The sequence below is a fragment of the Thunnus thynnus genome, chromosome 18, assembly GCF_963924715.1.
Source record: "Thunnus thynnus chromosome 18, fThuThy2.1, whole genome shotgun sequence".
NCBI classification, from domain to species: Eukaryota; Metazoa; Chordata; class Actinopteri; order Scombriformes; family Scombridae; genus Thunnus; species Thunnus thynnus.
The window spans coordinates 18,695,499-18,714,231 of NC_089534.1; the positions used below are offsets into that span (position 1 = coordinate 18,695,499).

General features: G+C 39.3%; 3 protein-coding genes across 4 annotated transcripts; all 3 read right to left on the bottom strand.

Moving 5' to 3' along the window:
- Positions 1–1,928: 1,928 nt before the first annotated feature.
- On the bottom strand, positions 1,929–8,667 carry si:ch211-51e12.7 (uncharacterized protein LOC336335 homolog). The gene is made up of 6 exons (XM_067572939.1): positions 8,481–8,667; positions 5,418–5,494; positions 4,875–5,024; positions 4,660–4,785; positions 4,227–4,346; positions 1,929–3,061 (listed from the first exon to the last, which is right to left on the bottom strand). Exons 2-6 carry the CDS (start codon positions 5,492–5,494, stop codon positions 2,971–2,973), a joined length of 564 nt encoding a protein of 187 aa, XP_067429040.1. The 5' UTR covers positions 8,481–8,667; the 3' UTR covers positions 1,929–2,970.
- Positions 8,668–8,927: 260 nt separating this feature from the next.
- On the bottom strand, positions 8,928–11,012 carry msgn1 (mesogenin 1). The gene has a single exon (XM_067572868.1). The coding sequence runs from the start codon at positions 9,925–9,927 to the stop codon at positions 9,496–9,498; it is 432 nt and encodes a 143-aa protein (XP_067428969.1). The 5' UTR covers positions 9,928–11,012; the 3' UTR covers positions 8,928–9,495.
- Positions 11,013–11,121: 109 nt separating this feature from the next.
- LOC137169592 (flap endonuclease GEN homolog 1) lies at positions 11,122–18,722 on the bottom strand. Of its 2 annotated transcripts, XM_067572860.1 has the most exons (13): positions 18,461–18,722; positions 18,166–18,364; positions 17,901–18,077; positions 16,599–16,709; positions 16,436–16,509; positions 16,229–16,314; positions 15,799–15,949; positions 15,256–15,292; positions 15,073–15,153; positions 14,857–14,987; positions 14,687–14,748; positions 13,602–13,751; positions 11,122–13,056 (listed from the first exon to the last, which is right to left on the bottom strand). In XM_067572860.1, exons 1-13 carry the CDS (start codon positions 18,619–18,621, stop codon positions 11,687–11,689), a joined length of 2,790 nt encoding a protein of 929 aa, XP_067428961.1. In that variant the 5' UTR covers positions 18,622–18,722; the 3' UTR covers positions 11,122–11,686. The 2 variants fall into 2 exon arrangements, with proteins under 2 accessions (XP_067428961.1, XP_067428962.1); XM_067572861.1 differs by lacking the exon at positions 18,461–18,722 and having other exon boundaries at positions 17,901–18,097; positions 18,166–18,242.
- Between the last annotated feature and the right edge of the window lie 11 nt (positions 18,723–18,733).

Sequence of the window (18,733 nt, forward strand, 5' to 3'; positions counted from 1 at the left end):
TATTTATAAAATGACTTCCTTGAAAAGGGCCTTTAGATCAGCTATCAACACACAGCGAAATATGAAGTCCTATGGAAGCCCAGTATTCATGTCAAATGATGACCTAACTTATCTTTAAGCTTATCTCAAGTCAAACCTGTAATTTTCATGCCAGTTATTAGTAAAATAATCCTGTTTTATAGAACTTTCTTTTCTTGCATATCCCTGCAAGCTCCTTACATGACCACAAGTTGTACTTTAGATGTACTCCATCTAAACTGAGCAAAAATATTATATTTCTATTGTTTGCAGCCATTAACAAAAGATTCAGTACCATAGCCTATTAACCCACAGTCCCCTGGGTCTCACCTGGTTTGTTACCTGGTTTGTTGCTATCATCCTGAAAGAGAGAATCTCCAGGCGTCAAGAGAGAAAGGGGTTTAGGGATTAAGACGCAAGAGGAGGCTCACCTTTTCAAGTGAAGTGCTGGACCTCAGGTGTCACGCCGCTGGTGAGGGAGGGGAGAGATGTGAGGGAAGGCCTGGGTTCCTGGGGCCTGGAAGGTTAACTGTACTGTGTGCCCCCCCCTTCAGGAGACAACAGTCAGTCAGTCTGTTATAATCAACCAAAGGGAGAAACAAGAAGGGACTGCAGAGACTGAAGAGGCAGCAAAATGTACGGAAAGTGCTGAAGAGATGGAAAAAGACAGACAGAAGGGGAGGGGGGGGGGGGAGTGTAACACCTGTCTGTGGCTATTTTATGAAATGGGACTGCTTGTGATGAGCACCTCTTGATGTCTGCAGCCGTATTTTAGGATTCTGCGATGTCTGAGCAGCTCAGTGGATAAAATGCTTGTTCTCCTGGAAGTAATGCCAAATACTTGTTTGTGCCAGCAGCACATACAGACATACAGTATTTATAATGAATGCCTCTTCACATGACTGTGCTTTTTGCATTACAACAGGGCTTTCATTGTATCTTTATAAATTCAGCAGGCCTAAATTAGCACCGCATTATGCAAAAACAGCTACATGTACTCACAAAGCTTACCTAAAGAGCTTATGTAATCCAGTTTATCTGTTTATTCCATGTCCCATAAATTAATGTGCGTGTACTCTGTAAAATCATTCATTTGATAATTATATTTCCTTTCTGCTATGGAGGTATTACAACTTCATATGCAGCTGCATACATGGCAATAAAGTTGTGTTTATAAAGGTTACAAACAGACAGGAGAATAGAAATTGTATAATAATATACTAAATTATAAGAATTATCTGTAATAATAGAAACAGAATGGTCAAAATACACAGTTGTGAAATTCTCTGAACTCCTTGATCACCTTTGAAATCTAATCAAAATTACAGACAATGACTGAATATTACAGTGAAGAGAAAAGACAGTCCGTGGTCATATCAGAGTGCTTATCCTTTGCAGATGATGTCCTCCTTTTAGACATGCTACCACTCAATTTGATCTGTGACATGATGTTCAGTCAAAAGCATTTCAGTGACTTTCAAGTGGAGCGGCTCTGGGTCCTCCGGTCGAATTTACACAGTAATCTACAAGATGATGCACTTCTTTGTTTTAGGTTCTCGGAAACTAAAAGATACAAATTCATGGATTATGTCTCCGAGCCCTTTTCTGGTCTGCAGTAAATTTCAGCCCTCAGCAAGACTATAGAAATGATTCAGTAAGATCCATTAAATGTTTATAAAATATTATGTTCATTTGTGGCTCTTGGTCCTCCAAACTCAGCCAAAGAAATCAGTAAAAGTAATAAATACTTTACTTTTAAATAATCACATAAAATACTTGAGTAAAACATAAACACTTGTGCCACTGTGCATTAGTTTGACACTGTAAATCATTCTTTCATATTACAGATTTGTTGTAAATTGTAATGACAACTCTCAGACTTGTTTGTGAATAAACAAAAAAAAGAGAAGTTGAGTTTCTTTTTTAGTTTTATTTTTTTTTCTGCACGGCTATCGCATATGTCTTGACGTTTCTCATAAAACACATTCACAGGTTCACAAAAGTTATGTTACTTACAGTGAATAAAGTATTTATTACACTTCAAAAAACTAAACACAGTAAATAGTAATGTTGTATCCATAAGTGAGGCAAATACTAATGGAATTTGCTTTCATTTATAAAAGCTACTAGATATATTTCAGTATACTATTCCTTTATAATGCCTTTTCCTTTTTGTCATTACACAATAGATTGCTGAAGACAAACACTGATGTTCCAAACAGCAATACTCATAACTTAAAATAGCTGCACATTTAAGATATAAAATATAAAATTAAATACTCATGAATACTTGACAAATGGAATATTGTCATATCACTTGAAATGTGTAAGTGAATCTGTTAAACAATATTTGCTGCACTGCTTGGTGAGGTTATAATACATAACTATTTCCATGTAACAAAAGGAAAGGTTAGGGAGGTCCAACGTGTGCTAAACTAGTTAACTTGAGGGCTGTTGTGCACTCTTATTCATTTTACCCCCATCTTAAACATACTCTGTCACCCATTTTTTTTATTCTTTATTAAGAATCAGGAAATTTTCTTAAGGCTCACAGGGTGACTGTAACAAGAACCACAGAACAGTTAATGAACTTTGACAAGAATTTGTTTGCTTTCAATCTCGTTTTTTTTTAACAACTTTTTCTCAACAATATCAAATAGTCCCTTCAGTATCAACAGTATTCCTTTTAACGACATAGGTAACAGAACGTGAGGATGCCTTTACATTGTTAAGGTGTGAGGCATTTTGTGTGTCCTCGGTTGTCATTAGTCATTTTCACATTATTCATTTGCCAGTAGACATTAATAACCAGACATTTGGCTACAGAGTATGTCATGAAGATACTCAGAGACTTTGTATAACACACAATTCAGGGGCGTTTCATTCACTGCACCTCTTTAGGCCCCGTCTATATTAACAAGTGCTTGGTTATTGTTTTTAGGGCAGGCTGTGTTAAAAGCGTCGGCCACCAGGGGGCCCTGGCCACCTCTGGCCTCTGCCAGGTGGGAGGTGAGGCGGAGGAGAGACCGGTCCATTGTGGTAGCTGTGTAAAAGGATAAAATCACACATTGGATTCTTGGCTCTGGCCAATAGGGGGCACACTCTGATAAGAGCAGCCATCTCTGAACTACTGTAGTGGAGGATGTTTTCCCCTCAGTTACTGTGTACCTTTGAGAGGCAAAAATACAGTGAAATGCCTTTTTCCTGTTTCATTATTACATGCACTATTTAAAAGACTTCATATAGTTGAGCAGTGAGTATAATTTATATTTACTAACTGAGTTCTTTGTCTCAACATTGGTTGTAGTAAGATGTACAATCTGGGCAAAGTGCTATATTATTATTTTAATATTTGATAGAGAAACTGAGGAATAAATGTGATAATTAAAGATAAAGTGAAAGAAATCAAGCTATAATGAGGATTTAGAGAAAAGGGAGGGAAAGGACTGTGCATTTGTGTCACAAGCCTCAGTCTTTTTGCTCGCAGTTTACACTTGTGGATTTAAAGCTGGAGTGTGGGACTTTTGTCTCCCCCTTATGGCAGTGAGAGTAATTACAAAAACACTGTTGACATGCTTACGTCATAGGCTCTGCTGTAGCCTACTCTATCGCTACTGTTGTGGCAGTAAAACAGTAGATAAATTGTTTTGTGCATCACACAACCCCTAAGAAACGACTTGTTTCACTGTCAGAATTTGATCCATTCGGTCTAATAAAATTTGGAAAGTCTAGAAGAGCCACACGATTAAATAATTTCATCACAGTTCAAGTTAGCAGAGAGCTAACTGGAAGTTAGGCGGCTAGGCCAGCGGAAGTCTCTAGTGCACATGCTCTGCTCATAGAGCATGTGCAGTATGGATTCATCCGGCCAGAGCGGGAATGTCAAACCTGACACCAGATTAAAAACTCTGTATACTGTGAAATACAGAGAGATTTATCTGGCAGTGATATGATTAATTGTGTATGATGCATTGTGTGAACTTGTTTGGCAAGGGCTTGAATGTAATGGACTTTCATTTATATGTAAAAGTTCCGCACTGCAGGTTTAAATCACAGATTTAAAATAATACAACTGGTGTAAGCAAGTCTCACATGCTTACTAGATGTATTTTAAATCCATTTAGGGATCTTAAAAGTTTGCAAGCAAAGTGGAGAGAATTGTGACTTGCAAAGCTTAAGCATAGTATTAATACTCAAACAGCTCTTACCCTCTTGGACCTCGGGGGTGAAAGTGGCGTGGAGGCCCAGGGGGTGGCATGCTGCGGCCACGAGGGTGTGGTGGACGCCCTCTGAAACCGGGATGACCCGGAGGAGGAGGTGGAGGGGGTCTGTGCAGGGACAGGAACAAACATAACAAAACGTGTCCATCAGTGAAAACCCTTTGTAGTGATACACACGAGTCAGTGTTGCTGCAAATGTAAGATCAGTTGAGTGACAAGACATATCTACCCAGTGGAGCTTAGTGATTCAAAAAGTGAAAATGGCTCATTAAATTGGATTTTCAAAAGCCTCAAAAATGTTTGGCTGCTCTGTTGACTGCAGCCAGACACAAACTACTTTTTAGGACAACAATAGCTTTTAAACTGGCTTTTCAACATTTGACTGTCAGAGCAGCTGCATGTGTTTGTGTGAGGTAGTTACCTGGGCATGGGTGGGAAGGGACCTCTGAGGTGCATGGGAGGAGGGGGAGGAGGGCCCATGCCCATGGGTCCACCCCTGCCTCGATGACCTCTCATATCTGGGTAAGGTCGCATCCTCCCCATTCCTCTGGAATTACATAACAATGAATCACCACTGACGCATATAATACGAGCAAGATTTGGACATAGTAACACCACTTGTGATTAGTTAAGTACCTCATGGGTGCAAATCCATTCATGGCTCCATCCTTCCCTCGACCCCTCCCATGTCCAGGTGGACCAAAGCCTTTTATCATGCCTCGTCCACCACGCATGCCACCTCGGTTCATCCGACCTCCTCGACCACGACCTCTGAACCCACGTCCCCTACGGAGAAGGAGCAATGTGAGGAAACTGCCATTATATTCAGTCCAAGTTTAACTAAGGACTCTCCAAACCCAAAAGCAGTCGGATGCTGGTGTTTTAAGAATAACTGAACACCCCCTGAAAATTTTGCTTTTGCTGACTTCCGGTGGTTTTACTTCTCACCTCAACGCAGTGAGGTACAGGTGTACTCCAGGACCCTGTGACATCACTATTGAGTGTGGTTACATGTGCATACTTCTGACCACACCCAGCCACACTCATGAATGATGCTGGGACGTTTCAGAGTTTAGGAGACACTTGCACTGATAAGAAGGCCTTCCTTCTACATGCCGGTCAGAAACCATTAAGTATCCATAAATACAGTATTAAGCTATTAGGAACCATTGGACTGACCTGGCTTTGTTTTCATTTATGGATCTCTCAGATTCATCCTTGCAAGTCTTTGAGGTTTCTTCAGTGTCTGCATCCATCTGAAATGATTCAGGTCAGCGTTTATATACATTAAACTGCCACAGTGGAAACTTCAACATTATTATTTGTTATGAGTAACATTTTCATGTTTCTTACATACAAAACACATTTTGCTTCCACATTACAGTTACGATTTAATTTAGCAGACACTTTTATCCAAAGTGACGTACATCAGAGAATTGATACAACACAAGCAAGGATCTAGTTGGTAAGTGCCATAAAGCTAAGTTCAAGTCTGACAGGAAGTAGGTGCCTGCAATGCATAGAGTACATAGAAGCAGATTTTTTTTTTTCCAGTTCATCAAGCACACATGTAATAATGTATTATTCAAGCACTGCCACAAGGGAAAATTAGGGCATTTTATCATTTGGAAAGTAAATTCATGCAGAAATAAATTGTGAATTCCCTGCAGCTGTGAGGTAATCAAGCATGATGTGAACAAATGGCCGCCTCATCCCCAAAGATTTTTCTGATACATTGGAAAAAAATATCAATCTATGAGTACGCCCTTTAGCAAAGAACTGAGTCTTTGCAACTTGATTTGACATGTTTTACACGGGTGGTATCTTGATAATGCAGTGAAAAAATTGCTTCTCCTGCTTTTCTTTCTGTCTCCCCCCAATTTCATTAAAGAGTTGATGTATTTGCACATCAATATACTTCACATGAACATGAAACGAAATGAATAAAACCCACAAATATGTGCAGAGTGCAGAATGCTGACGATACACAAATGCAGTGTGGAGAATTTTAAGTAGGAGATATATTTATAATGATATAACATCCATGTTTCCTTTTGAGACAAACTGATTTTTTATTTGTGCAATTTTTATTGGACACTTACCTCATAATAAATGCAACAATAATGTAACTAGATTAAATGTTAAATGAATAGCTTGCTTTCTAGCAATTACTCTTTGATGTTGTAAGAGATCATTTTTGATAATAATGGTGATAAACTATTAAGGCTTCACATATGAACTGACACATTTAGATACTGCATGTGTTTCTGACACAAGGGTGTTAAAATGTCACTCAGAAGATCTTGGAAACATAAAACCCCGGCACTGCATTCACTGCATTGTTATGTAGTTGGGTGTGCATGCCTACACTGAAGCAGGTGACAAGTTAGCGAGCATGGAGAATTGCATGTAAAAGCTGGTAGCAGGAAAATTATTAATAGTCCCAAAGCCCAGATCACTACTGTAAAACGCAGCATCTGTGCCACTGATAGACTAGAGCATGGAGGGAGGGAAGGGAAGATGTTTGTGATATAGGGCAAAGGTGGAGGAAGAGGGATGGGCTTTAAGCATGAAACTGTCATGTAACATATTTGGGGAAGATGGATAGTGCATTTTTGGAATGGATTTCAAAATCTGCCCTGAAGGAGCAGCCCTCAGAGGACTGAAAACTGAAAGAGACGCCTGTAACTTTGGTATTTCTTGAAAATCCAGCAAACCAATGAGCTTGAGAATAACCCTTTTAAAAATAACCATATCTTAAGAAAATCTTAAAAGGATACACTATAAATATAGCACAACTTTAAGTCCCTGCAAGAACCATTTTGTTTAAAACCAATAATGGACGTGATAAAAATGTCACATGGTATGATGAGGTCACCATGAGCTCTCAGGAACATTACATACAATATATTAAACAAATGAGTCTACAGTATGTAAGGTTTCACAAGGGGAATTAAGAAATATCTATAAATACATTAAAATAACTGATGTTTTAAGATCTGGGATCATTTGTTATTCTACAAAGACTGATCAACAAGCACCTTTATAGACTGAATTCATACAGCTACTGCTGCATTTTTATCTATATATTGTTTGTGCCACACTTCCCTTGAAGCCAGTTGACAGTTTATTAGGTTAGACACTGCAATAAATCCTACCGTCATGAAGTTATAATCTTCTGGAAGGTTCTTAAACTCTTTCAGACAAAGTGTTTATTCAACTTTATTGATATATATATATATATATATGAGGCTAGTTTGTGGTGATGATGAATTGTACTGCACTATACTGAGAGCTGTTTCTAATATTGTAAAGACTACCAATCTAGTAACCTACCCACCTATCTATCAATCAATCAATCAATCAATCAATCAATCAATCAATACACCCCCCAATTGTACATTGATGTATATTGAGGGGCATCTTAAGGACCCCTAAAAAGACACAAATTAGACCACAGACCCCCATCTGATAAGATTTTTGCTTTTAGATGTTTTATTATAGAAATTTTATGAACCCCATGACCAGAATAATCACATTCTGTCATTTTGTTACTTATGGATGGAATTATAGTGAAAATAAATTATTCCTCTTTTTGCTGGGGACCCCCTTAAGGACCCCTGGGGGTCCCCGGACCCTACTTTGAGAGCCACTGTAAGGTAGTCAGGGCAAAAGCTTTTGTGGAGCAGTGCACTGCTCAGTCTATAACAATTATCTAGATAAACCTGAAGGACTGTAAGTATCCCATGAAAACCCATCACTGCGTTATTTTAGAGTAAATAAGCCTGCAGAGCCAGAAGGCACGTCGAGCGTCATGGAAACATTTCTGTCCTGATCCTGAGAGGCGGTGGGAGCTCTGAAATATTGAGCCAGGACCAGCAGCTAAACCCTATACAACAATTAGTCTCTAATAATGATCCTATTATCGTTCAGCATAGAGGAGCTCAGGATAAACACTGCTGCTCAAATTTATAATGCAGAGCGCCTGAAGGGCCCCGTGTAATTCCTGGAGTTAACATCGTAGAGCAGACCAAACATACAGTCTGTTGTCTCCAAAATAGTTGCGTCGTTGTAAACAGCATTCAAATGAGCATTGAACGTTAGGCTAGTCGCACTGCTAGTTAAAAATATTACATACAAAAGCCTAACAACGACTGTGCAAATGTTAAATCATGCGTAAAAGGGGCGTTTCTGTGATTTTTCAAACGCTTTGGTGCTCAAGGGAAAGAAGGAATGACTTACTTCAAGCGGCGTTGCAGGCGAGGTAGATTCAAAGAAGTAATATAGATTTACTACTTGCTAAGAAAAATAAAAAATATATTAGAAAAATAAAAAATGTACAAAATTTCCTGCTGCTTCTCCAGCTCCTTTGCGCTCTGAAATGGCGGCTTCGTCAGACTTCATACATCCCAGGTTGGGATTTCTTTGTGAGGAGACAGTCCCGCCCATCGCAGAGAATGCTGACGTTTGATTGGCTGTTTGTTGCTCTCGCTCAGGTATTCTGATAATCTGGTTGGAGGAATCGAGCGACGTGCGTTCTAATTGCCCTTAAAGACGGTTCATTAATTAACTGGGCCACAAGTTCAACAAAGAGCAGGAATTTATTGTAAATGTGAATGAGTAGAAAATACTTTTGAGGAAATAACCTGATTCTGACACACAGTGAAAACTGTAAAATTGCTTGAGAATATTAAAGATACCAAACAAGACTGTTATATTGTACAATTGGTGGAAAAACGGAGAGAATTGAAGAATTAACTCGTGCTACAAGAAAAAAGCAACACTAATTGTTTAATAGAGTTCAGAAAGCCAAAACAAAACTATAAAAATATCATGCAGCTACTTACATTCTAAAATATGCCACAAATAAATCATAGGAGATTAAAATCAGTATCAACAAGAACGTGCGGTTTCTCCAAACCTTATTTTTCAACAAAATTGGAGAGTTTTTTCATCAGTAAAGTTGCATCACACTCTCATCTAGATACCATATACATCTCAACCAACAGAAAACTCTCCCAAATACTGATCATTTCATCAAAGGCAGCCTCATATACAAAATAATTGCCAAGTGCCCGCTGAACAACATTTACACAAAGAGAAGGGCAAAAAAGAGAGAAGGAAAAATATGAAATGAAACTGACCCATTAAGTTAACGTAAATATGTTGCATTACTCATCAGAAATATAAGAATATCTCCATCAAATGTCCAGAGGAGAATAAACCTGATGCGTAAAAATGGTCCGTTTTGCGTCCGTTACGCACGGCTCAGGATGTCTGAAAGCTTGTTGATGTATTCAATGGTGTATTTGAGGGTTTGTATCTTGGTCAGGGGTTGGCCTCTCTTGCTGTAGTCCGGCGGCAGGTAGTCACGGAGCTGGTGTAGAGCCTCTGCAAGACTCCTCATCCGCATCTTCTCCCTCTCGCTGGCCTTCATGCGTCTTTTGGTGGACATCTTGGGTTTGTTGTGCCTTGGCGCTGATGGAGTCGCCCTGCGTCCCGTAAAGCCAAAAGAGAAGTCCTTGATCTCCCGGTGACCGCTGGAGTAGCACATCTCCGGCGAAGAGCACATGGAATCCATGGAAGGCTCCGGCGAGGAGGACTGGAGCGAGTCCTGGTCCTCTCCAAAAGCGCTTTCATGGCATTTCCACTCAGAGAGAATTTTAGCTGTAACAACCTCCAGGTTCATGTTAGAAATATCCCTAAACCTTCAGACGCTCATGCAGAGAGGATGACATTCAGGCTTGATGACAGGCAGATTGTGTGAAAGTGATTTTGCCAAAGCGTTTTTATATAGAAGCAGATCTCCGGAGGTTTATGGGTTCACAGCTCAGGCGAAAAAAAAAAAAGTTCAAAGAAAACCCAAAGTGCCAAAATGCGACCTTCCCGAAGGACGTCGTTCGTTATCACTGGGGTGTGAATAAGGCTAAATAGACGGATAATGTGATAGAAAGAAAAATAATTAGATTCCTTTTGTGGGGAATTACTCTTTAAAGTCTGCACGACGACAATTATCAGTTTGATGCGATGTGTCTAATGAAGGAATGAGAGGATGCTGTTTCACCTGAGATCTTCACACGTCTCTGGCAAGTCAGGCCTGCGTGTGTCTTCAGTCTGGACGTGATATAGTAGAAAAACATTAGCCAAAACCCGTTTTAACTTATTAGAAGTATAACCTTACAGAGCCAAATTGTTAAAGATGAACAAATTGCAACTAAAAGGTTTGAAAACAGCTACAATCATTGTCCTGCCTGGAAAGGTTTGTAATTACAGGCAATGTTATTGTCCTTGTGCTAAATCTTAAAATCCTGTTTCCCTTTAAATTTTTACAACTTCCCACTTAGAATAATGCCACTTGTTTCCAATGCAGTTTCTCTTTTTGAGGAATTATTCTATTAAAGTAAAAAAAAAAGCAAGATTACCACAGAAAACACTTTGGGAAACAAACTGCTTGATAAACAAGCTGTATTATCCTGTGAAAACTGTTGATTTTTAGCTTTAAAAAAAAAGGAAAATAAGATTTAAGAGCCAGTAATGGGAATGAGTTGTTATTTGGGCAGAGGATGCAGCTGTCACCAAGCTCCTGCCAGACCTTTCATGTCTGAAAAGGTGTGTAAGGCCTCACTCGTGATCAAGGGGACCAACACTGGCAGGTTGTAAAACCAATGGCTCAGCGTCCTCTCCGTGTGCCTTCTCCCTCTAACTCTAGTAAAGTGACATGTAGCTTGTCAAAGAACAGTGGGAGAAGTTGAGCACATGTTGGTGCAATTAACTGGCATTTAATACTTAAAACTGTGCTGTGCTGTGCAGAGCAAAGTGATCCATTCGGTATCACAGCAACAAGTTACAGAAAGGTTTAGTCTAACTTTAGTGCAACACAACATTCTCAAAGCATTTTTTTTATTTCAACAATTTCATGTTTTGGGCATTGACCACACAATTAGACAATTTCCTGACATACATCCAAACTAACATCTAATGACACACCTTTACCAAAATCATGATGATGTTTTCTCAGTTGTGAGGGTTGTTTCTTCCAATTCAATTAAAAAAAATATAAAAATAAACCTATGCAAAGAAACAAAAGGGCAACAAACAAATGTTATCTAAAGGTCCACTAATTAACACTATAACACTATAAATTGGCATTTAAAACATGAAAATGTGTTTAAGCACAACCTGATTTACTTTACAGAAACTATTTCATTCAGGCTCAGGATCACAGTAAGTTTGGTTTAGTTAATAGTTATGGTTTAGCATCACTTTGTTGCAACAAAACATTCACAAATAACATTTATTTGAATAATAATATCTGAGATGTGGTTCCAGAAAAAGCTTATTTAAATAAGACCTTGGTGATTTTTTTTGTCAAATTACCATTTCATTACCATAACCTTCACAGTCATTAAATATCTTACATGCTCTTGCCCATCCTGTAATCATGCAGCTCACTTCAGGAATTTCAGTCTCAGTCTCTCTGCTAACGGCAGCGGGCTCTCGCTACAAATCACTGAGTCATCACTATCTGACACAATGACAGGTGATGCTGGAGTCTGAAGGAACACATCACTGTGTACAATAGCCGGTGGGACATCCTGGCAGTTGCTTTTAGTCGATGCAGGAATGCTGTTTATCTTAACATCTACACTCTGCCTCTGAGGTTTTGGTCCTAATAACTTAATGCTATGAGCTGTTGCCGGTTTGCTTGTTTGAGAAACAGGTTTCAGGGGGAAATCTGAAAGGAAGCTGCCCTTGATCTTGTTTACGGGTTTAATCTTTGTCCTTCTTTGAGGTCCAGACTGCTGGTTCTCTGCATCGCTGTCCTCACTGGATGAACACACGCTCATACACACGCTCTTCTTGGTGGTCTGTGTGTGCATGTTTCTGTCTTTGTTGCTAAGACCTGGGTCAGAGTGACACCTCTGTGGTGGGCCGGCAGATGATAAAACGGCGTTCCTGACAAATTTATATTTCTGAGGAGGCTTTTTGGAGTCCTTTGTCTTACTCTGAGCTTGTACCGCAAGTATTAACTGCTGTGTTGACGTGTGAGTTTCTGTTACACACTGGCCTTTGTCAGTGAGCGGTTCTTTTTTGTTAACAGCTGATTCCTTTTCTGACGACTTACTGTCATCGCTGTCTTTGATGGAGATCTGTGCATTTGGTTTTAAGTTTGAGGAATGAGATGAAACACATTCCTGAGAGGCGACTTCATAGTGTAGTTGTTTTGAGACCACATCATTATTTACATCCATCTGGTTCATAGCTTTGGCTGTATTTCTCATGAGCACCCTGTCCCTTAGAGAACACTCTGTGTAACAAAGCTCTGGAGCAGCTTTGGACTCGGCTCGTTTGATGTCACTTGAGGTTTTCAGCTTGTTGTTTCCTGTTTCGTTCACATCATCATCTGCTGTTTCACGCGGTTTAGTCTCTGCGGTGTTGTTAGGTGCCGTTTGCGGAGGAGGTGGGGAGGATGTGAAGGACAAAGCATCCCAGTCGATATCACTCAGGTGTAGCGCGTCGATAACAGCGGAGACAGAAGGTGACGCATCAGCCTCTGAGTCGGCACGAGACACAGGAGTGTTGGGACAATCACTCAGGGAACTGCAGTCTTCTTTGTGTTTTCGATGCTGTTTATGGTTCACCGGAGTGTCCAAAACCACCACTTCCTCTTCTGTATTTGAAATACTATGGAGCAGCGTTTGTGGTTGAGTAGTAGCAGTTGCTGAAGAGGAACTCTGAAGGGTCATCTGAGCCAAGAGGTCAGAAATATTATCACATCCCTCAGACGGCTTCTCCTTCTTACTCTTTGGTTTCCTCTCTGAAAAAGAAATTAAGACTGAGGGTCAGCGTTTATTCACTCAGGTATTTCCTGACTGTAAAGCCTTGTCTATCTCAGTAATTAGCTTTCCTACATATTAGGGAGTGAAGCTCTACAGCATTGATAACCAGGGGGGAGCAAAGCACAACCTGCATAAAGTGACAGCGAAGCCTGTGAGACAGACACCTCTCGGCTGCATCAAAGCCTTTGGTGTGAACTAGTTGAGCTGCCAAACTCTACATTTTCAGGTGTCAGAGCTGCTGTAATAGACAGTCTTGAAAAACAAGTCAAAGCTCCAGGTGCCTTTGATCACGACACCTGCGTCAGCACAGTGTGGGAAGTCTTCCAGCTTGTCAAGTCTGTGGGGGGGCTGCCATTTTTGTTGTGAAAAAGTATTTAACATTTACTGTCAGACATGGTTCATTTTCCAAAACCACAACATATATACCAATATTTTCATAGGAAAAAAGGAAACGTTGTACTTTTTTTTTTTTATACTGACATTAATTTATTTAATATTAGTAGTTTATAAAGTATTGTCTTACTCTTTGTCTTGTTCTCTTCAGCCAGAGCTTTGTCCCTCAGGTAGCTCTCTACCAGCTCTGGGAAGGCCACACGAAAGAGAGACTCTTCCTCCACCGTCCTCACCTCATGCTGATCCTCCGCAGGCCGATCCTCAGGAAAGACGTAATGAGCTGCAGAATACACATCAAGGTCAGAGACAATGTGAGCCAATTTTAAAATAAAACATTTTTATTAAGGTAATATGGAAAAAAATGTGCTTCACTCCTCCTTTTATTGATACAGTAGGAAAGTCAAGAACACTGTCAAGTATGAACTGAAGTGTTAAATAATGAGAGGAAAGTTTAATCAGGACTCCACCAAAAGACAGAATTTCTACGTCCTATATGATCCTAAATTCCAACATGTAACATGTATGATTAAATGCAATCAAAATCATTGCATCAACTTAGTTGATACAGGGATTTTGAGATACATATGTTACATCATATAATCATAAAGTACTGTTGAATATCTACATTTATCACAATTAAGTCTGTAGGACATGTGAATGGATAGCAGGACTACATTATACAGTAGAGGCACCTGTTAAAATGTTAGTGATGTATGTTTACCTTATAAAACCAGATATTTTTAACTAGTTCAGGTTTTGTTACTTTAATTAATGGAATTAATAAGATGTTTTATATCCATGATCTTACCATTTAGTTGTGTTAAACATATTTATTTTGCATTATGTGATACAAGTATTCTGTATTAGTTAATTAAGACTTTCTCAGGCCAGCCGTATCAGGCAGGCTTGTTAGTGAGGTGGACTTGAATATGACAGATTTCCCAGCCAGGGGAGGAAGCCAGTTTAGCACCTAGCGGCCGATGTGACTGATCTGTCACCTCTGAACCCCACCTCACAGCCAGTCACTAACAGACAACCCGGTGACGAGCGCCCCGCACCCCAACCTCCGCTTAATGCAGCAGTCCTGTCACTCAACTCAGAGGATGTTTTCTTAGATATCGTTCACTCTCTGATCTTCTAATCTGAGGCTAAGAAAACATGCATGTGATAGTTTAAAATACATCAAAGTTAGACAAAAAAAGGTAAAAAACTGACCCGGTGTGCTCCAGATGACTTCGAAGCAAGCAACCGCGTTCCTCACTCTCGGTTTCAATATCCTTTTGTAGAAAAATGGTGTTGATTATTATGTATGTGCTGATATACCTATTTAATTACAATAACATCACTTAATTTCTTAATGCTTGAAATTAAAAATATGGGACTACCGTAGGGGCTTGATTTGTGAAGACATCTCTCTTCCATATTTTCTGTTCATCAACTCTGCGTACGTCATCAAGACTAGAACCTTTTCACTGGTGTAGTGCTTTGGCCACTCCATCTTGTCAAAGGCAAATTTCTAGAAAACATATATTTTCACTTGCAACTCACTGGACAGATAACTGAACACATGACTGAAAAAAACACTTAAATAAACACATTACCTGTATTAACAGCATATTTGGCTGTCTCCTCTTGAAATGTGACACAGGCTTATCCTTGGAAACCAGAAACTCACTAATAATCTGTAAAGTGCAATTTCAGCATTATAAACATATTCTATTGTTATTATTATACCGGTTATGAAACAATAAAATATAAAGCATAACAGATGAAAACAGCTGTACCTCTGTAAAAGGGAACTGTTGATTTGCCAGTGTTTTCCTAAAAAAAAAACAGAAATTAAACAGAAATGAAAGGACACCATCTTTTGAAATCATCTGTTAAAACCTATTTAAATTTTCTTTTATAACTGTATATTATCATCAATCATTTGGGCTATAAAATGTCAACTAATGGTGAAAAATGCCCGTGATGAGTTCCCAGAGTGCATGTTGATGTCTTCAAGTGTCTTGTTGTGCACCAACTAGCTTAAATCCCAAATATATCATATTTAATAACATAAAAGACTAAGAAAAACTGAAAATATTTACATTTGAGGAGCCTGAACCAGTGATTTGTTTGCCATTTTTGCTTAATAAATGCTTTCATTTTCTGACAATCAACTATTTGTTCCACTACTAATGAAGCATCAATGACATCACTTTCTCAAACTGACTGAGGCTGACTATATTTATGATGTACTTTTTTTTATTTGCTTTTTCTGCGTTCACAATTACTATTTTTGTTATAGAAATTAAACCCTTGTTTATTTACAAAGAGTCACGTACTTCCTGATGTTTGCCTCAAAAGACAAGGCCTGGCGGGTCTGTTCATGGCGGTGCCAGTCACAAGGACACTGGTAATCAAAATCCTGAGGTTGACAGAAGCGTTTACTGTCGCAGAGCACACAGCCACCACGTTCATGTGCCTTGGCTGAGCCTGAAAAAGAAGATCAGATTCAGAATAAATATATGATAGTGAGGAGAAAAGATAAATAAAAGAAAAACTCTTTAAAGTCTAACACACTGCTACAACTTGGGTGTAAAGTCAGATGCATATTCAGACGAACTATCTCTCACATATGTGTATGTTTTAACATGACAGGTTAAATGGCTTTAAATCAGCCATTTGTGACACGTGGGACACCCCCCCTTTTGCTTTCTACCTCTTATCAGGACTACAAACAGGGGTCAGAGTTCAAAGCAGGGCACCACTCACCAGGATGTCGACATACGTGGCAGTGAGGAACCTTCTTTACGACTCCCTCAGACACACCTGCATTCTCCTCCTTCCACTGGATGAATCTGAAGTGATCACGGAGAGGTTACAAGTGCACCGACACAACATAATTTGTGCTCTTTTTCTAGAAAAAACATATATGAAAGCCAAGATCTTAAAGTGATCATCACATGTTGTGTTTCCTACCTCTGCAGAAGTGTTTGTCCTTTCAGTGTCTGGATGAGCTTCAGAGCTTGTTCTTTACCAACACCTGGTATCCCCTTATGGAAGCATCAAAATGTGCATTAACACAAGTCATTCATATTGGTGATTTTGATGTGTCAAATTTCAGGTTAAGGATCCTGCCTACCTTAGGAATATAATCACAACCAAGGAGGACGGCCAGACCGACAAGATTCTCTCTGGAGAGATGTAACTCTGTTTGAACGCGGGAAGTCCTGTAACAGTCCACCTGAGGGTCCTGGAGGGAAAAGAGAGAAACAACATGATGCAGGTCACATAATAAACCAAATGGCACATATAAGATTAGACTATAAATGCTCCTTCCTCACTGGCTGTGTTGAATAAATGTTGTAGATGTGCATCTGCACAACCCAAAGATATTCCGTTTACTATCATAGAGGACTAAAGAAACCAGAAAATATTCACATTTAAGAAGCTGGAATCAGAGAATTTTTTGCATTTTTTCTTTTAAAATGATTTAAAACAATGAATCGATTATCAAAATAGGTGGTGATTAATTTTCTGTCAATCAATTAAACAACTAATCATTACAGCTCTACAACCACCTGTTTTACTTGATAAATACTATGACAAAATATCGGACATCAAAGATGAAACACATTAATTTTCTGTCAGTCTGCTAGTTGATTACTTTACTAATCATTTCACTACCAATCAAAAAATGGCAAGAATTCAGTGCTTGAATAGAACCAGATGAAACACTCCTCTTCATCTCCTAAATTTAGATAAATTAGATACATTTACATTATTGATTAGTCTGCAGATTATTTTCTCGATTAATCGGTTTGGTCTATAAAATGTCAGAAAATAGTGAAAAATGTTGATTACAGTTTCCAAAAGCCCAAGACACTACCTAAAATGTCTTCCTTTGTCTCGATCAACAGTCCACAACTCAGTTTACTATCATAGAGGACTAAAGAAACCAGAAAATATTCAAATTTAAGAGGCTGGAACTTGAGAATTTTAGTCTGTTTTTTTTTTCTTTTTTTAAAAAGGACTCAAAATGATTATTTGACTATCAAAAGAGTTGTGAATTCTTTTTCTGTCAACTGACTTATCAACTAATCATCACAGCTCTACGTAATTTAAGTACTTTACAGTGAGTATATTTACATCATCCATATTGTACATCCCTATAATAGTTCATGGGATGCAATTAGGACCAAAAAAGCGGGAATACAATATTTCCTTATGGAAATCAACGGGGAAATTGTGTTCAACAAAACTCAAGAAGAATAAATCACTTGCTCTAGAAAGTCCAATCCAAATCACTGGACTACATTTTGCTTCTTCACATCTGACTGTTGTGCCCCAACATCAGTCAGATGTGAAGAAGCCTTTTCTATTAAATGACAAAACAAATTAATCAAAACTCATTTGGATACACCCACGACCTTCACACACATACTTTAGTGTTCATATTGAAGTTCCTGTAGACAGTCCGGGCTCCATACAAGAAGGCGTCTCCATCATTGGTGATACAGCCGTCCACCAGGCCTTGTGAATCCAGGTAAGCACACATGGCCTCAGCCTCCCCTGCAGCTGTCACCCATGGCACACCCAGGTAATCCAACATCTCTGCACACTACAGAGGCATGAGAAGGACTGAAGTGCAGATAATAAACATACCTTTTATTATGACTGGCTATGATGAGAGATGAGGACCAACCAACCTCTCTGAGTATAGCTTTAAAGCGCCCTCTGCCGGTGCTTGTTGTGCATTTAGGGGCAGCAGCCTTTTTAAATCCTCCATATCTTTTTTCTGTCCTCTTGCTCATAGTTTCTGCTTTGAGTTTAGGGGCATCTCCTTCCATGACAAAGACGAGTTTCACCCCCATAAGAGTGAGGGACGACACCCTGAAAAACAAATTCCTGCACACACAAAAAGAGAGCATTGATAACCACAGTTAGGACAGTGGCATTGGACACCGTGAGGAATTAATTAATGAACAAATATGTGACTGTTACCTGAGGTGGGGTCTGGTGACTCTCCCCATCATTGCTTGGACATGCTGGGCCTCGCACACCCACAAACTCAGGTCAACTGCCAGCGTCTTTCCGCTCAGACTGTACAGCGGCACCGACTCACGAACCGGCTCCACGATAGACCACAAATCGTGCACACCCATAACTACACACACATTTGGTCTACGTGGATAGAAATGTGTAGAAAATGTGTTTTAAAAAAGGGAGAGGGCGGACTGCGAAGCAACACAAAACAGGACAACGAGCCTGAGTTTT